This window comes from Lampris incognitus, chromosome 6 (assembly GCF_029633865.1).
Source record: "Lampris incognitus isolate fLamInc1 chromosome 6, fLamInc1.hap2, whole genome shotgun sequence".
NCBI classification, from domain to species: Eukaryota; Metazoa; Chordata; class Actinopteri; order Lampriformes; family Lampridae; genus Lampris; species Lampris incognitus.
In genome coordinates, this window is record NC_079216.1 from 4,692,301 (window position 1) to 4,707,592 (window position 15,292).

The window sequence follows — 15,292 nt, forward strand, 5'->3', positions numbered from 1 at the left end:
AGTCCAGGAAGACAACCTTCAGCATCCCTACCTTATGCTTAAACTTCCACATGTCCTCTTCCAGTTCTTCGTCATAAACGCCCAGGCTGGCGGCGGAGTACATGGTTCGAGAAGGAGGCTGAGAATGTGCATGCTCTTCAGGGTCATCCTCTGAACCAACAGGGCTCTTCGTGCTGGAATCAAAGGGAGCAGCGTTGTTGTCCTCCTCCATGATGGGCTCTGGTTGAGTTGGCTCAGGTTTGATCTCGTCATTTGAGGGGTGGCCTGCATTTAAATGTTCACACATTGCCTCCGAGTTGACGTTGGGAAAATCCTGAGTGGCATCATTTTCGTCAGGGTCTGCTGCTGTGATATAGCTTCTAGCAGGCTGCTGTGATGAGAAAGACATGCACCTCTCCAGAGCGTCATCACTAAGGAGATGGAGGTCTTCAGCCCTGCTGCCTTCACAGGCCCGAGTCCTGTCCTCGCACTGGGAGTTCTCGGCTGACTCAGTTACTGAGTCCTCCAGCCCCGACTCTGTCTGCTCAGGTATCGTGAGGAGGACTGCGCTCCTTGCTCTGGCTGTGGGCCGCACGATGGGCTCACCCTCTTCCTCCTCGCTTGACATTTCCTCCACCTGCTGTTCTTCTATGGTGTTTTCTGCAGTGCTTCTATAAAAGTGAGGCAGCTCTCCAAATCTCTCCTTCAGCTCACCAGCTACATTCCTGTAGGTGGAGATCGCCTCCCTCTTCTCCACCTCCACCCAGAGCTTCTCATAGCCTTTCTCCCACGATTTATTAGTACTTGTGGTATATCTCCTCTCAGGACCTTCCTGATCGCTTGACACATCGTCGCTGTCTGCACATCCAGAGCCCACCAGCCAAAACTGACTTGGGTTATCAACATCTAATTTAGATGTGTCTAATGCATCGTCTTTCACCTTTGTATGAATGAGCGGACAGAAATACAAAGGACAAAGAAAGACAAGACAAAAATAATGCACACACTAAGTTGGGACCTTGTGGCTTTCTAAGAATAAAGACAGCATTTTAATTGATTTGAGTCCAAGTCACTTCAGAATTAATATCTTACCCCCATTAAATCTTCAAATAAAGAAAAAATAACCTTTTATTGGCAGTGGAAACAAAATCACTCCAAAATTCCTTTAATAATGCTCACCACATTAAATATTTTCTTCTGATGAATTAGAGAACTTTGTACATAGATGTATCAATGCAATATACCTAAGAAGTCCGTTTTAAAACTCCTTTTGGATGCAATGGTGGAGTCCTTGCCATTCAACTCCCTAAGTTTCCAAAGCACCATATATATCATATATATAGAGATGCCACATTTGCTCCTATGAATGGCATCAAGAGGTATCTAAAGAACTTAAGACTCTAAGGAGAGAGGAAGACTTTGAAGCATGTCAGAAACTATGTTCGTTTATTCATGGATGAAGACTCCACATAGAAGTGTAACCATCTATGGTTTGGGTCGACTTTTCCCCACTAAGGTGGAACAGCACATGGGTGTGCAGTGTGGGACAGACACCAGAGGAGTGTGGGACATGGGATGGAGTTGGCATTTCCTGGCAGGGGCTTACCTTTAGCGGCTGTTCTGCCAGCTCTGAAGTGCTGTCACTTTCTCTTGCTGTTGGTGAAGGATCAGGCACAGGAGAACCTGCAGGGAGACAGGAAACAGCCGGTCTTATCCAGAGCAGACAGAACATCTACACAAATAGTCTTGCTTAATGAACCGTGGGGTGCCTAACCTGGTTTTACCACCGCTCCAGCCTCAGCTAAATCTGGCAGCTGCTTGACAGGGCTGGAAGAGGAGGTCACGTTGTCTGAATCCCAGTCTGATTCTGAGAGAGCAAGAGAGAGAGAGAGAGAGAGGGTAAAATAAGTAAAGGAGAGTGCATGATATATTGGTCGGCTTGTCAGTATTGGCCAACAGTTGCTTAAAATTGTGTTATGGCTATTATTGGGACATATATTAAACTCATGCCCGATATGTCATAGCGATACGATGAGGCATTGATTATGTGCCAATGGCAATGACAGACACTGACGGAAAGACAACTCACTCTACAACATTCAAAGAAGTGTAGGCCCTTTTGCTATTTACACTTGAGGTGACATTATGACAGACAATATTTTACAGCAAGCTTTAAGGGTCAACCTGTCGTACAGCAAATGTAAGAGCAAAGATGTTAGAAAATGCTATGCCACAATAAATGACACGTGTTTTCTCCATTTCAGTTTGAGGTAATTTATGCTAATTTCCCTCAGTGAACTCAGATGCTTGGAAACAGCGTAACATTTAGTAATAAATAGGGCAGGTTCTAATAAGGGAGGGTGTTTTTAGACATTTGTATCTGCACCAATCATGACACTTACTATAATAGGTAAACTCCACTGGTGGAAACTAAGGCCTCCTACAGACCGTGTGATTTTAGCAATCCTATAAGTTTATTGCAAGCCACACTGTGCGATATGGATCTAATAAACTTGGGTACGGCATCGAGTGTGATGTATGCAGACTGTATGATGATAACACCTACAGAATTGCCGGCTATGACGCAAGTCCATAAAAACGTCATCAGTGTGTGTGCCGCATCAGTGCGCGTAATCAATCTATGTTGCTGGTAGAGCAACATGACGCCAAGCAGGAATCGAGTCCTTTCAATAGTCGCCGCAGCTCGTTTTGCTGAATCCATGACATTTGGGTCACAGATGCTAACAGTGTGTTTGTGTTTAGCGCCAGCAAAGATTCTGCATCGCATTGATAGTGTGGCATTTCGTGCTGCATTTCTATTGGTTGGTCAGTAGACGTAGGTCGTAGCAGCGGTCACATTGTGAGATGGTCGTCCTAAATTTCTGACACTGTCAGACTTTTGTCCCAGGTTATCGTCAGTGGCAAGACCATAATAACGGCCGTCTTTGAACCTGTCTCACAGTGCGACGTAGGACCGCCGTTTTGGAGCCACGACCAAAGATATCGCCACGTTTAGTCATCTTTCATCTGAGACGGCCCAAATCACAGTCTGTAGGAGGCTTTAGACACAAAGCAGGATTTCAATGAAATGAGAAAAAAAAAAATCGGTATCAACTGAATTGACCAAGAAAATTATTGGTTATTTGATATCAGCAAAAATATCATCATCATGCATCCTTAGTTCCTATGCGTCCATACCATCTTCACTCTCTGGTTTTTGAGTTAGCATCTTGGTTGCACGGGGCTGGGGCAGAGTTTGAGGAGGGGAGTACGAGGTTCGAGAGCGTGGGCTGGGCTGCGGTGACATCCTTTTGCCTGCGCTGATGCACCTCTTGGATATAGCAGGTGCTGCTGTGGGGGTCTCTGGCTCCTGCTCCTGAGCAGGTGGGGTGGAGCATTCTGGCAGTTCCTCTACCCCGGGCGAGGCCACTCTGCGGCCGGGTAGGGTTCTTCTGCTGGTGGTACTGGCTGAATCCCAGTCTGAGGCATCTGTACCGGTGACACATTGAAAACACTAGGGATATGTCCAGTGGCTATTTCAAAACTACAGCATCTCCGTCTGGGGTCTGGGGAAAAAAACTACAGGAGGAGCTAATCCAATACTGTCCACTAGAGATCCACTGACCTGGTTTTTTAGCTTCATAAGAATGTGATGAAAGAAAACAAAACATGTTGAATGTAGCAAAACAGTGGGTTTTTTTTTTTAGTTGATTTTAGTGTACATATGATTATTTCCTTCTAATGAAAATACATATCCATGGGGTTAAATTGTGCAGCTTACTTTCAAAATCATCAGCATCACCCAGGCCAAGCTCTTCCATCAAATCTGTCCAACAGAAATTAAGCACAATTATTAAATCCACATGGAGTTGAGGAATTAAAAAAGATTCAGACCCCCCATTTAGATTCCCAATCTCAAAGTTTAAGAGGACCTCAAATTACCTGGCTTCCTATTAGCATCCCCTTCAAGCTTGTTCAAAACAGACAGCAGCTGACACTTTGCCTTCTCAGTCTACCAGAAAGCAAAAGACATCTCAACTCATTGTCTGTTCTCTGCTGGGAACTGGCATCTGCCCGTTTGTCTGAATCAATGTTCTGCACTAACCTCTTTCTCTGGACTGTCGTCACTGTTATCACTCTCTTGACCGCCACTGTCGTCACCCTCCTTTGTTACAACTGCAAGAGAAGACATATGTGTATGTTACACCGCTTAGCAGGGAAAGAACAAGAACCATTTGACAGATACAACCGTGCAATGTTCTGATGCAGGTTAATGAATATGCTTGGCAGGTTGTGATGTGAAGCTACAGAACCGCGAGCTTTCCCATGCAAGTGAAGCACACAACTGGATACCATAAAGTACATGGACTAGGCAATGGACAAGCATTAAGTTTCTCCGTATTATATCAGTTCCCATTATTAGTTAAGATTAGTGAGACATTCACATCCACTTATTTGATTGTTCAGAATTTAGAATTGGGTCAAAAAAAGTTAAAAAAAATCTTAGCATTTCTTGCCAATCAGGAGTACCAGATGTGGGTTTTGCCACCTATATATATATATATATATATATATATATATATATATATATATATATACACTACCGTTCAAAAGTTTGGGATCACCCAAACAATTTTGTGTTTTCCATGAAAAGTCACACTTATTCACCACCATATGTTGTGAAATGAATAGAAAATAGAGTCAAGACATTGACAAGGTTAGAAATAATGATTTGTATTTGAAATAAGATTTTTTTTACATCAAACTTTGCTTTCGTCAAAGAATCCTCCATTTGCAGCAATTACAGCATTGCAGACCTTTGGCATTCTAGCTGTTAATTTGTTGAGGTAATCTGGAGAAATTGCCCCCCACGCTTCCAGAAGCAGCTCCCACAAGTTGGATTGGTTGGATGGGCACTTCTTTGAGCAGATTGAGTTTCTGGAGCATCACATTTGTGGGGTCAATTAAACGCTCAAAATGGCCAGAAAAAGAGAACTTTCATCTGAAACTCGGCAGTCTATTCTTGTTCTTAGAAATGAAGGCTATTCCATGCGAGAAATTGCTAAGAAATTGAAGATTTCCTACACCGGTGTGTACTACTCCCTTCAGAGGACAGCACAAACAGGCTCTAACAGGTACTATTTAATGAAGATGCCAGTTGGGGACCTGTGAGGCGTCTGTTTCTCAAACTAGAGACTCTAATGTACTTATCTTCTTGCTCAGTTGTGCAACGCGGCCTCCCACTTCTTTTTCTACTCTGGTTAGAGCCTGTTTGTGCTGTCCTCTGAAGGGAGTAGTACACACCGGTGTAGGAAATCTTCAATTTCTTAGCAATTTCTCGCATGGAATAGCCTTCATTTCTAAGAACAAGAATAGACTGTCGAGTTTCAGATGAAAGTTCTCTTTTTCTGGCCATTTTGAGCGTTTAATTGACCCCACAAATGTGATGCTCCAGAAACTCAATCTGCTCAAAGAAGTGCCCATCCAACCAATCCAACTTGTGGGAGCTGCTTCTGGAAGCGTGGGGTGCAATTTCTCCAGATTACCTCAACAAATTAACAGCTAGAATGCCAAAGGTCTGCAATGCTGTAATTGCTGCAAATGGAGGATTCTTTGACGAAAGCAAAGTTTGATGTAAAAAAAATCTTATTTCAAATACAAATCATTATTTCTAACCTTGTCAATGTCTTGACTCTATTTTCTATTCATTTCACAACATATGGTGGTGAATAAGTGTGACTTTTCATGGAAAACACAAAATTGTTTGGGTGATCCCAAACTTTTGAACGGTAGTGTATATATATATATATATATATATATATATATATATATATATAAATCAAATGTAATGCAATAACTTTAATAATCGAAGGCCAGTGTAACATATAATTTGCTAACATGGCCAAGGTCGTCTAGATCAGGGGTCCCCAACCACCGGGCCACGGACCGGCACCGGGCCGCAAAGCATTTGCTACCAGGCCACAAGGAAATAACATGATATACAATATTCAAATAAAAGCCTGGTCTTTTAATTTGACACGGATACTTGGAAGTGTTTACAATGATGTCATTTTATCACTCATCACGTGACATTCGGCAGACCAATGGTAACTAACTTCATAACTCAGAGAGCACTCAGTCAACTCACTGCTAGCAGCTAGCTAGCTACCATGAGTACCGGTAAAAAACAAACACCGCTTGAGAGTATCTTCAGAAGAGGTAGGGGAGATAAAAGGTTTAATGATGACGACAACACAGAGACAACAGAGGCCAAGACACTAAAAAAAAAAAAGAAAAAAAAAGAAGCTTCCTTTAACAGGAAGTACGAGTCGCACCTAAAATACGGCTTTAGTGCGACTGGTGACTTGCATGCTCCGAGCCCCGTGTGTGATATGTGGAGACAAGCCGTCTAATGAGGCAATGAAGCCTCAAAACTGCTTTGGCACCTTAAGTTCAAGCACCCTGCACTTAAACACAAACCCATGGAGTTCTTTGAGTGAAAACAACGCAAGCAAGCGGGACATAAGCACGTGCTGAGAGTCCTGCTGCAGGGAAACAAGCCCAGGGCTCCCACTGATTCAGTGACGTTATGTTAATGCGAGGAAAATATGTTCTGTGTGTTTAATATCCAAACGTTACTTTAAATGTTATGATACTATTGACTTATAAGCCTAACCTATATTCCGGTCGTTATTAACCCACCCTTGCCCCTGCCCCCGGTCCGCCAGAATATTGTCAATATTAAACCGGTCCGCGGTGCAAAAAAGGTTGGGGACCACTGGTCTTGATAGGTTAAACACCACACATCCAAATGGGTTACAACAAACACCTAAAACAAATTCACCAGGTCCTATTTCACCCAGCTTCGCCAGTGGATTTAAGTAAGCCATGCAGAACCTGCAACCCCCTTTAGACCCAAGCTCCAGAATATGAGGGTTGAAGGTCAGAGGTCAGGCGGGAGGATGCTTCATGCACTCTCTCATGAGAATGGGGTGACGGCTGGTCTTGTGGGATGATTAACATGCTTTTCCTCAGACTTATGAGGGAAGACAGATGTCCATACCCACTCCCTGGCTGCCCCTTGGCCTGCCTACACTCCTCCGTGGCTCTAGAACTGCCATCCTACTGCTCCCTCCCCCTCTTAAAAAAGAGGGAATATAAAACAAGTCTACAAAAGAAATTTAACATGCTATTATGAGGCGGAAAGTCTGTCTTGTCTGATGGCGACTGCAATGCTCTACATATTATACAAACAATTCACGTACACAATTCTTAAAGGGCTTTACTCAGATGTATACGCAATATACATTATTAATGCTCCATATTCTTGAGTTCAGTCTTAAAAACGAAGCAAATTCTGCCTAGAATGAAATTTTTAAATTATGCTAATAAAATAAGTCAGTTCATTTGCTGCATGGAATGGCAACTGGAATGATTTTGAACAAAGCAAAGCTATGATGGCAGTTGTCAATTCTTTTCGCTCGACTAATTCAGTTAAAAAAAAATGAACTGAAACTTACCTTCTCTATTTTCCTTTTCACCAACGGACATTTCTATCTGAGTTTTGGCAGGAGAGCTATGATGGCCATCCTGTGTCTTCTTAGGACTTCTGTCAGAGTGGGACTGAAAAAGGCGGAGAAATTCTGTGAGGTTGTATATGATGGGCTTCTCATCCTAAAAAGGTAAATGAGAACATCCAACTGTACCTCAGAATCCCAGGAGTCCTCGTCTTCCTCTCCTTTCTCCATTCCCAACTCAGAAAGGAAGTCTATTGAATAAGATTACAGAGGATGAGGATCCATGTCGCTATTGTTCTGGTGCACTTCAGGATGTTTCACCTTTAGATGTTCTCATTACGGACAGAGGGACATTTATTTCATCACTCCTTACCCCTTTGCTTATCTTTGGAGTTATCGGGTGTGGTGGCTACCGGCGAGGCTCCTTCCTCCTCTTCCTCCTGATCACTCTCCTCTCCTTCCTCTTCATCTAAATCATCGCTCTCTTCTTCCTCTTTGTCCTCATCATCAAATTTGGTGTTATCTTCTGACTGTATGGAAGAGATTCATTTTGTTCACGAAATACTGTTCTCCAAATAGTTTTCTCACAAAGGTTTCATTTTTTTAACCTACTACTCTATGCTACTTGGGCCTGGGCGACATTGACAAAATCAAATACCCAAATATTTTTGATTGAATACCTCAACATCGATAGCGTCAACATTTAGTGATGACTACTGGTGCGTTCATAAGATATTTACACACAAGAACATGTGAATATGATGACCAAGCAGGTACAGGCATTCATTGTTCATTCCACTCAGCTACACAGTTGAATAAGTTAGGAAAATGGTCTCAATTTACTGTAAAGCAGCCTTTAAGACCAGGGAATGACAACATTTAAGTTCATACGTAAATATCACTATATTACCAGAACCACAATCCCACAACACATTTAATCTCATAAACATATCCAGATTGCTACATTGCTATGCTCTAATGTTAGTGGAAATACTATGTCTAGAAAACTCTATAGTGGTTTACTAGGAAAAGCCTGTTACCTGTTTGTCAAGTTCTTTAATTTCTCCTGACTCTGAACCTTCCTGGGCTTTGTTCTCTAGCTCAACAGGTGAACCTACATCAACATCATCAATATCAGTTTGAGGCAATTCCTCATCAGAAAATCCATCACTGGCAGACTTGGCGACATCATTCTCTTCAGCAGGTATGCTGGATAACTTCACCTCCACTTCCTCCAAAGATTTATTTTTGAGGTCATGGGAAAACACAGCTGTCTGCAGTGCAGTGCCACCTTCATCACTTTCATGATCGTCGTCGTGCTCATGCCCTTCATCTAGGCATCTGTTAAGACTGTTTTCCGATTCATCGCCTGCCTCGGGCTCTTTCATTGTGCCACTGGCAAATTCATTGCTTCTCTTCTCATCTTTGAATTGAGCTTCTTCCTCATTGTCAACCAGCTCTAACTGATCTTGCTCGTTCCATTCTGCAGTCTCCTCATTCCCATCAATCATTGATATGGGGATCTCGTCCTTGTCTTCATTACCCTCTTCTTGCTCAGATTCTAATGGCTCTCCTACCATGGTTCCTACATCTAACTTCTGGTCAATTGGGCTTATAGAGCTCAGTTGCTCTGCCTCATCATCATCATCACCATCATCCCAACTACCATCATCATCATTTTCATCTTTCTGATTATCAAATATTTCTTTCATTTTTGGAGAGTGAGTTGATCCAACATCGCCTTCATCTAGTGCTTGAATATTGGTTGTATTCTGTCCCTCAGATTCTGGTGACACTGCAGGAGAGGCATTGTCATTTGAAATGTCATCAACATTTTCTTTATCATCATCATCATCGTCCCAAGAGTCATCAGAATGAGCCTCTTCAGCTTGATTCACTGAAAACTCAGCATCTGTTCTGTGAAATGGTATAGAGTTGTTTCGTTTTTCTGAACCAGTCATGCATAAAACCTCTCCTTCGACAGACATTCTATCTTCTGGATGGTCATCATCTGAAGAAGAACCCAACTCTTCTACTTTTGCTATGGGGCTCGCTCTAGAGTGAGGACTAGATGGTAAAGAGGATTTCAAAGGGGACTTTGATGGGTCAGCCTCCGGTTTGGGAGAGGGGCTTTTTGACCCAGCAATAGCTGGTGATGATGAATCCCATGAGGAGTCCATGTTGTCTAAATCTGGCTTGGGTGATGACCTTTTGAGAGGTGATGGTAGCTCAAAAACCGAATTTTGATCATCACCTCTCTGATCAAGAGCATTTTTGTTGACCTTATCCTCCTCTGTGGGTGAAGTACTATTGTCACTGTCCTCTAGTGATGAGCCCCATGAGGACTTACGTTTTCCAGCTTTGGGAAAATCTTCATTTGACCTATCATCTTCATCATCTTTTGCATCCCAAGAATTGTGAGAATTTCCCTCCCCTTCATCCTGGAACCCCAAACTGCTTCGTCTGGCAAGTACTGTGTTGCGACCGAAACCATCACTTTGATTTCTCTCATAATCATCATCGCTGTCGTTCCCCACTGCGTACCCATCATCTGACTTCTCACTCTGGGATTCTGGATCATCTTCATCACCCCTTTCCTTCTCTGTACCAAAATCTTCCTCATCCTCATTAGGTGAATGAGCTCCTGTGCTGTGTTTTGGTGTCATGCGGCTTCCTGTACAACCTGGATCAGATTTTATGTTTTGATCTGACGACAATACATTTTCCCTCCCAAGGCTTTCATCTTCATCAGAATATTTGGATTCTACTCGAATGGCTGACACAACACAGCCATCCTCTACATCCACTGTCACTGGTATCCCATAGTTCTTTTGGGTTTCTGTGTTGGCAGCATCCTCTGAAGCCTCTTGGTACTCAGGCACATCTACGGGACCAGAATTAGAGACGTTATCAGGGATTTCAATACCAGCTGCATCACTGCAGATGATCTCAAGGTCATGGGTGTCGTAGAGCTTTTGTGTTTTTTGGAGGGCAATGGTGTTGTCCAAGACTGAAGTCGCAGCCTTGTCACCATCTTCTTCCTCCTCGTATTCTTGCTCTTCCTCGTCCTGATCTGCCTCTTCTTCATCATCATCCTCTTCACTTTCCTCCTCTTCACTTTCCTCCTCTTCCTCCTCCTCCTCCTCCTCTTCTTCGTCATCTTCATCCTCCTCTTCTTCCTCAGAGTCTTCTGCCTCTGGGCTTCTCCCTGCCGAGTTGGATCTTGCTCTACTACTGGAGGGCTGCTCAGAGGGCTCCATCTCTCCTAGCTCAACTTCATCTTCGTCTTCTTTAACAATCCAGGACAAAAATAGAAGAAAAAAAAAGGAAGACAAAGAGATGTCACAGAAAATTCAACAGCCAAAAGTCTTATTACCTTTCTGGTGGTTGGGAGTGGGTTGGAGGTCATCCGGGGGGCTTTGGAGAACAAAACTGGGAAGGGAGCTACTGGATGCTGGGGAGCTTTGCTGGGTGGTAAAGCCTTGGGGTGAGAAGGGATTCTCTGGACACTATCTTCACTCTCAGGCTCAGACATGTCACCGCTCAAAGGTCTGTCTGGTTGTGTTGAAACTACGGGGCAGGCAGGGGTAAAGGATAACTACCAACAACCACAAATCAAGGGCCACAAATCGAGGGACACTGTTTAAGAGAATCAGGTGAAGTAAATTACCAGCATGCTCTCCCCTTTTAGAGGCAATCAATTTCTTTAGGTTCACCTTCTGTGGTCTCTAAAAGAAACAAGAATGTTAGGGCCACAAGCTAGATTTGAGAAAAATTGGTATTAGCAAGAATTCATAAATAGCAATCACCTTTGGGATTAATTCCAGTTCATCATCATCATCATCCTCCGATGACAGCCAATCATCAGCAGCACTTTTGGAAGCTCTGAGGTGAAAAGGAAGAACAGTTTGACCTAGGAAGTGACATCTTGTTGACTGTAAAAATTATACATACTAATAGCAAAATGTGCTCACCGGCTCACTGACTCTGACTGAGAATTGTCCTCAAGATCTGTAACACATCACAAAAGCTTTGTGCTGTCAGCTGAATCTTTTACTAAACCTCTATCTTATCTCCATTTGACTTCAATCCACACTTAAACCAATTTCAGAAAGATTGGCATAACATTATATTCAAGTCATCAAACAGCTAGATTTTAAAATGAGTAAACTTACAAAATAGAACAATCTACAAAACACAGTAATAAAAACAACATAACAAAATCAGACACTTGGTCAAGTTAGGAGTTGGATGAAAATACAGCCTCAATAAATGTTGATCATCTCTGCTGAGAAAAAATATGACTTAATTCCTTGTAAATTAATCAAACCATTTTTTTGTTTTTCTTTTTTTTAAACTAAGGAAGATGGAGCAATTTTGTCTGATTTTGCTGTAAAAGCTATGTCTACAAATGCCAATACCTCTCCCTGTTTCACTTAGTCCATGTTCTAGATCCAGTCAAGTGGTATTGCATGAGGGATAAATGAAACATAAAGGTTAATGACGATAACAGTGATGCTTGGTCAGAATAACAATTAACTCAGAATCTTTCCCCTTACCATCTTTGTCAATGGCTGGTCCTCCCAGAGAGAAGCCTGCTTCACCTCCTTGGGAAGGACTGTTTTTCTTTTTCTTTTTGGTTGAGACTTGATTTGAAGAGGGAGACAATGCATTCCTCTTGGTGCCATGCTCAATGATGAGGTGAGAACAACTTTAAACAGAGTAATGACCATCATAGTGTCAGCATAACTTTTTCCTGTGGTCCGTCACCAAAACAAATACCTGTCTACTGGGAATTAAATCGATTGTGACTCTGGTCTGCTAACAGCGAAAAAATGTGGACACTGCATAAATAGTAAACAACTGGGAAGCATATGAGGAGGGAAAAAAAGAGACGCAGCTTACGCATGATGTCCGTTGATGACTGCGTGGTCATCAGACGACCACCCATTGACATCCTTTAGTGTAATATCCGCATCATACTGCAAGAGCAGCCTCAGCATACTGATTTGTCCATTGCTAGCAGCTATCATCAATGGGGACCTTAAGGTGAAATCAATGGCATTGTCATGATAGGTAAGCTAAGTCTGGCTGATTCTATGCCTTTCACAAATGTGCCATTAATTTACAGACCTTTGCCCCTGATCCCTGACGTTCACATCAGCACCCTCCTTCAGCAGAAATTCAGCCATCTCCACGTGATTCTCACGGACCGTCACGGTCAGAGGGGTGAAACCTTCCTAGAAAGTAAATCAAAATCAGTTTCCACTTTCAGCCTGAGGAACCTACCAAAATAACACAGTTATATTCCACTTCAGTGATTCCACCATGTCAACCAGTCAAACTTTATAGAACACATTCTGCATAAAAATGCAATGCAATGTAAAATAAGCACCAGTTACAAGTGTGGGGACAAAGACAGGTATTTTCTTGTACATAGGATAACAATGAGAGTGAGTATTTGTGTGTATGTATATGTGCATGTGTGTGTGTATGTGTGTGCGTGGGCATGTGTGTAGAGGCTGAGTATAAATCCTATTTAGGATAAGGGGCACATGCATGTATGCAAGTGTGTTTGAGAGGCATGTGTGCTACAACACTGAAATATTAAAACTACTGTGAGATGTGTTCCTGCATTACTCTGTGCTCTGATCTCTCTAAGCTTCCCTCTCTTACTATTAAAAACTCACTGGGTATAAGCCTACCCCCTAGGACTTTGCTAATACTGCCTGCTAATGCACAGTGGGGCAGTGCTCCTTCAGGAGTTCCCAACTGTGGTCTGTGCTGTGCTGCTCAGCCCCAAGCAAGGGTCACCTTGTTCTGAGCATTGATGTCGGCATCATGCTCCAGGAGCAGGGTGGCAGTGGAGATGGAAGGGATGTTGGCGGCCAGGTGCAGGGATGTGTTGCCATTGATGTCCACCAGGTTGGGGTCAGCGTGATTCTCCAGCAGTGAACACACACAGCGCTCATGTTGGCCCTGCACTGCCTGCCAATGCAGAAGGTTATAATGTGGGAAACATGGCCATTCAATACTAAATACAGATAAAAACACAACAGGCAGTCCTGCTTATTAACACATTTTACTTAATAGTTAATCACTGACTAGGAATTTCATCAACCCAGGATTACCTTCATTAAGGCGGATCTGTTTTGATTGTCGCATAGATTAAGCTTGGCTTTGCTTTCGACAAGGAACTGAACCACTTCCACATGTCCACTGGCACAAGCAATATGAAGCGCTGTTCTGTAAATAGGAAAAATTACAATATCTCACATGCAGCACTTCAAGATCCACTTATATTCACCCTCCTATGCTGATATTCTTATATTGTTCAGTTAAGCGAGCCAGCTTTTTTGAGGACTCTTTCAAGTTAGGCAGATAACAAAAACAATATATCTATTATCAAAAGTAAAAATAATTAGTTGAGAGCAATTTTTACTAATTTTTGAAAGCAGCAACACAACTAATTGTAAGTACGAAGGAAATGATAATGCCAGGTGTGCTTTCAAAACATTGTGTCCCATTTTGAACAAGTGCTAGCCCTAAAAGTCAATTTGCATATCTAAACATTTCACCACTTTCTATTCTAAAAGATCTTGGATAAAAACATGTTTGGCAAGTCATGAAGGAACAAGTGTCTTGACCATTAGTTCAAAAACAACAAGCCATTCCGCAAACTGACTCAGGTACTCAACTCCACTTACACCGCTCACATCTGCCACTACAGGTCTATGGTAACCGGATCCTACAATGAAACACAAGTAGGGAAAGACAACGAACCACCTTGCACATTTTAACTTGTATCATGCATTTGGGGCTTCACACGCTCGGCTCTGATGTGATTATATTGAGGACTATTGTGAACAGGGGCTAATAACACGTTAAAAAGTGGATTAGTGAGATGCGAGTCGTGTGGGTTGCACAGAAAGTTTAGGGGGAGCTAAGTGAGGTAAGGTGATAAAGAAATGGGATTAACGTCTCACGTGGATTGCATGTGGAAGTCATATTGCAGGTTACCGAACCGCTGAGGACTGACACCTTGACCACAGGATAAGGCAGCAAGGGGTTAACGCGTCTCTCTTAAACGGCGAATACTGCGCCCACCTGTTCTCCTTGTCCAGCTGATTGATGTCGTTCTTCTTGGCGAGCTGCTTCAGCTTCGACGCGTCGCCCGCCCAGGCAGCCTTGTGGACCTTCCCCAGGTCCTTCTCCTTCAGCTCGTATCCAAGGGAGAGCACGCTGCCGCTGTCCGGCGTGCCGGACGGGAATTTCTTCTTCTTGGTGAAGTTGAATATTTTCTTCATCGTCGGTTTGTCGCCGTCACGACCTGCTGCTGGTCAGCGGCTGCTGCAGGATCGCCGCCGGCGTCTCTCCCATCCCTGAGGAATAAGACGCGCAAATCGGATTAGGAAGCTCCCCCTGTGAAAGCAGGGCGACGGCAGTGTGGCTATGGCGCTGTGAAGACAAGCGAGAGACGCATAGTGACAGAAACCCTCCTGGGGTGCGGGGAAGAAAGCGACGTAAATTAGTGTAAACTACTAATAAGACACGTTAGCCCCCCTAGCTAACGCGTCTGACCCTTTAGCCGAGCGGTTAGCGATGTCGCCTTGTGGTGCGGTACACCCCGTATCGAATCCCGCACCGGGCAACAAAGTAACCGGCTACAGAATCAGAATCAACAGGTGGCCCGAGCAGGCCGGCGTCACTGACCGAGTCCCCTCGAACGACCCCACCGGGCCGAGTCGGTTCCTAATCCTCACACGTACTAAGTCATAATTCGACCCACCGGTGAA

General features: G+C 43.4%; 1 protein-coding gene across 1 annotated transcript in view; it reads right to left on the minus strand.

Moving 5' to 3' along the window:
* si:ch211-272n13.3 (ankyrin repeat domain-containing protein 36C) overlaps positions 1-14,803 on the minus strand; it is a 51,939-nt gene extending 37,136 nt beyond the window's left edge. Inside the window, exons 1-21 of the mRNA XM_056281660.1 lie at positions 14,604-14,803; positions 13,628-13,742; positions 13,311-13,484; positions 12,630-12,736; positions 12,402-12,539; positions 12,056-12,207; positions 11,918-11,944; positions 11,471-11,507; positions 11,306-11,381; positions 11,167-11,224; positions 10,873-11,051; positions 7,870-8,026; positions 7,686-7,747; positions 7,500-7,602; positions 4,085-4,155; positions 3,922-3,991; positions 3,761-3,805; positions 3,178-3,489; positions 1,754-1,846; positions 1,508-1,662; positions 32-919 (exon numbers count right to left, since the gene is read on the minus strand). Coding sequence (XP_056137635.1) covers positions 32-919; positions 1,508-1,662; positions 1,754-1,846; positions 3,178-3,489; positions 3,761-3,805; positions 3,922-3,991; positions 4,085-4,155; positions 7,500-7,602; positions 7,686-7,747; positions 7,870-8,026; positions 10,873-11,051; positions 11,167-11,224; positions 11,306-11,381; positions 11,471-11,507; positions 11,918-11,944; positions 12,056-12,207; positions 12,402-12,539; positions 12,630-12,736; positions 13,311-13,484; positions 13,628-13,742; positions 14,604-14,803 — 3,219 coding nt within the window. The remainder of the gene's footprint in view (positions 1-31; positions 920-1,507; positions 1,663-1,753; positions 1,847-3,177; positions 3,490-3,760; positions 3,806-3,921; positions 3,992-4,084; positions 4,156-7,499; positions 7,603-7,685; positions 7,748-7,869; positions 8,027-10,872; positions 11,052-11,166; positions 11,225-11,305; positions 11,382-11,470; positions 11,508-11,917; positions 11,945-12,055; positions 12,208-12,401; positions 12,540-12,629; positions 12,737-13,310; positions 13,485-13,627; positions 13,743-14,603) is intronic.
* Positions 14,804-15,292: the final 489 nt, after the last annotated feature.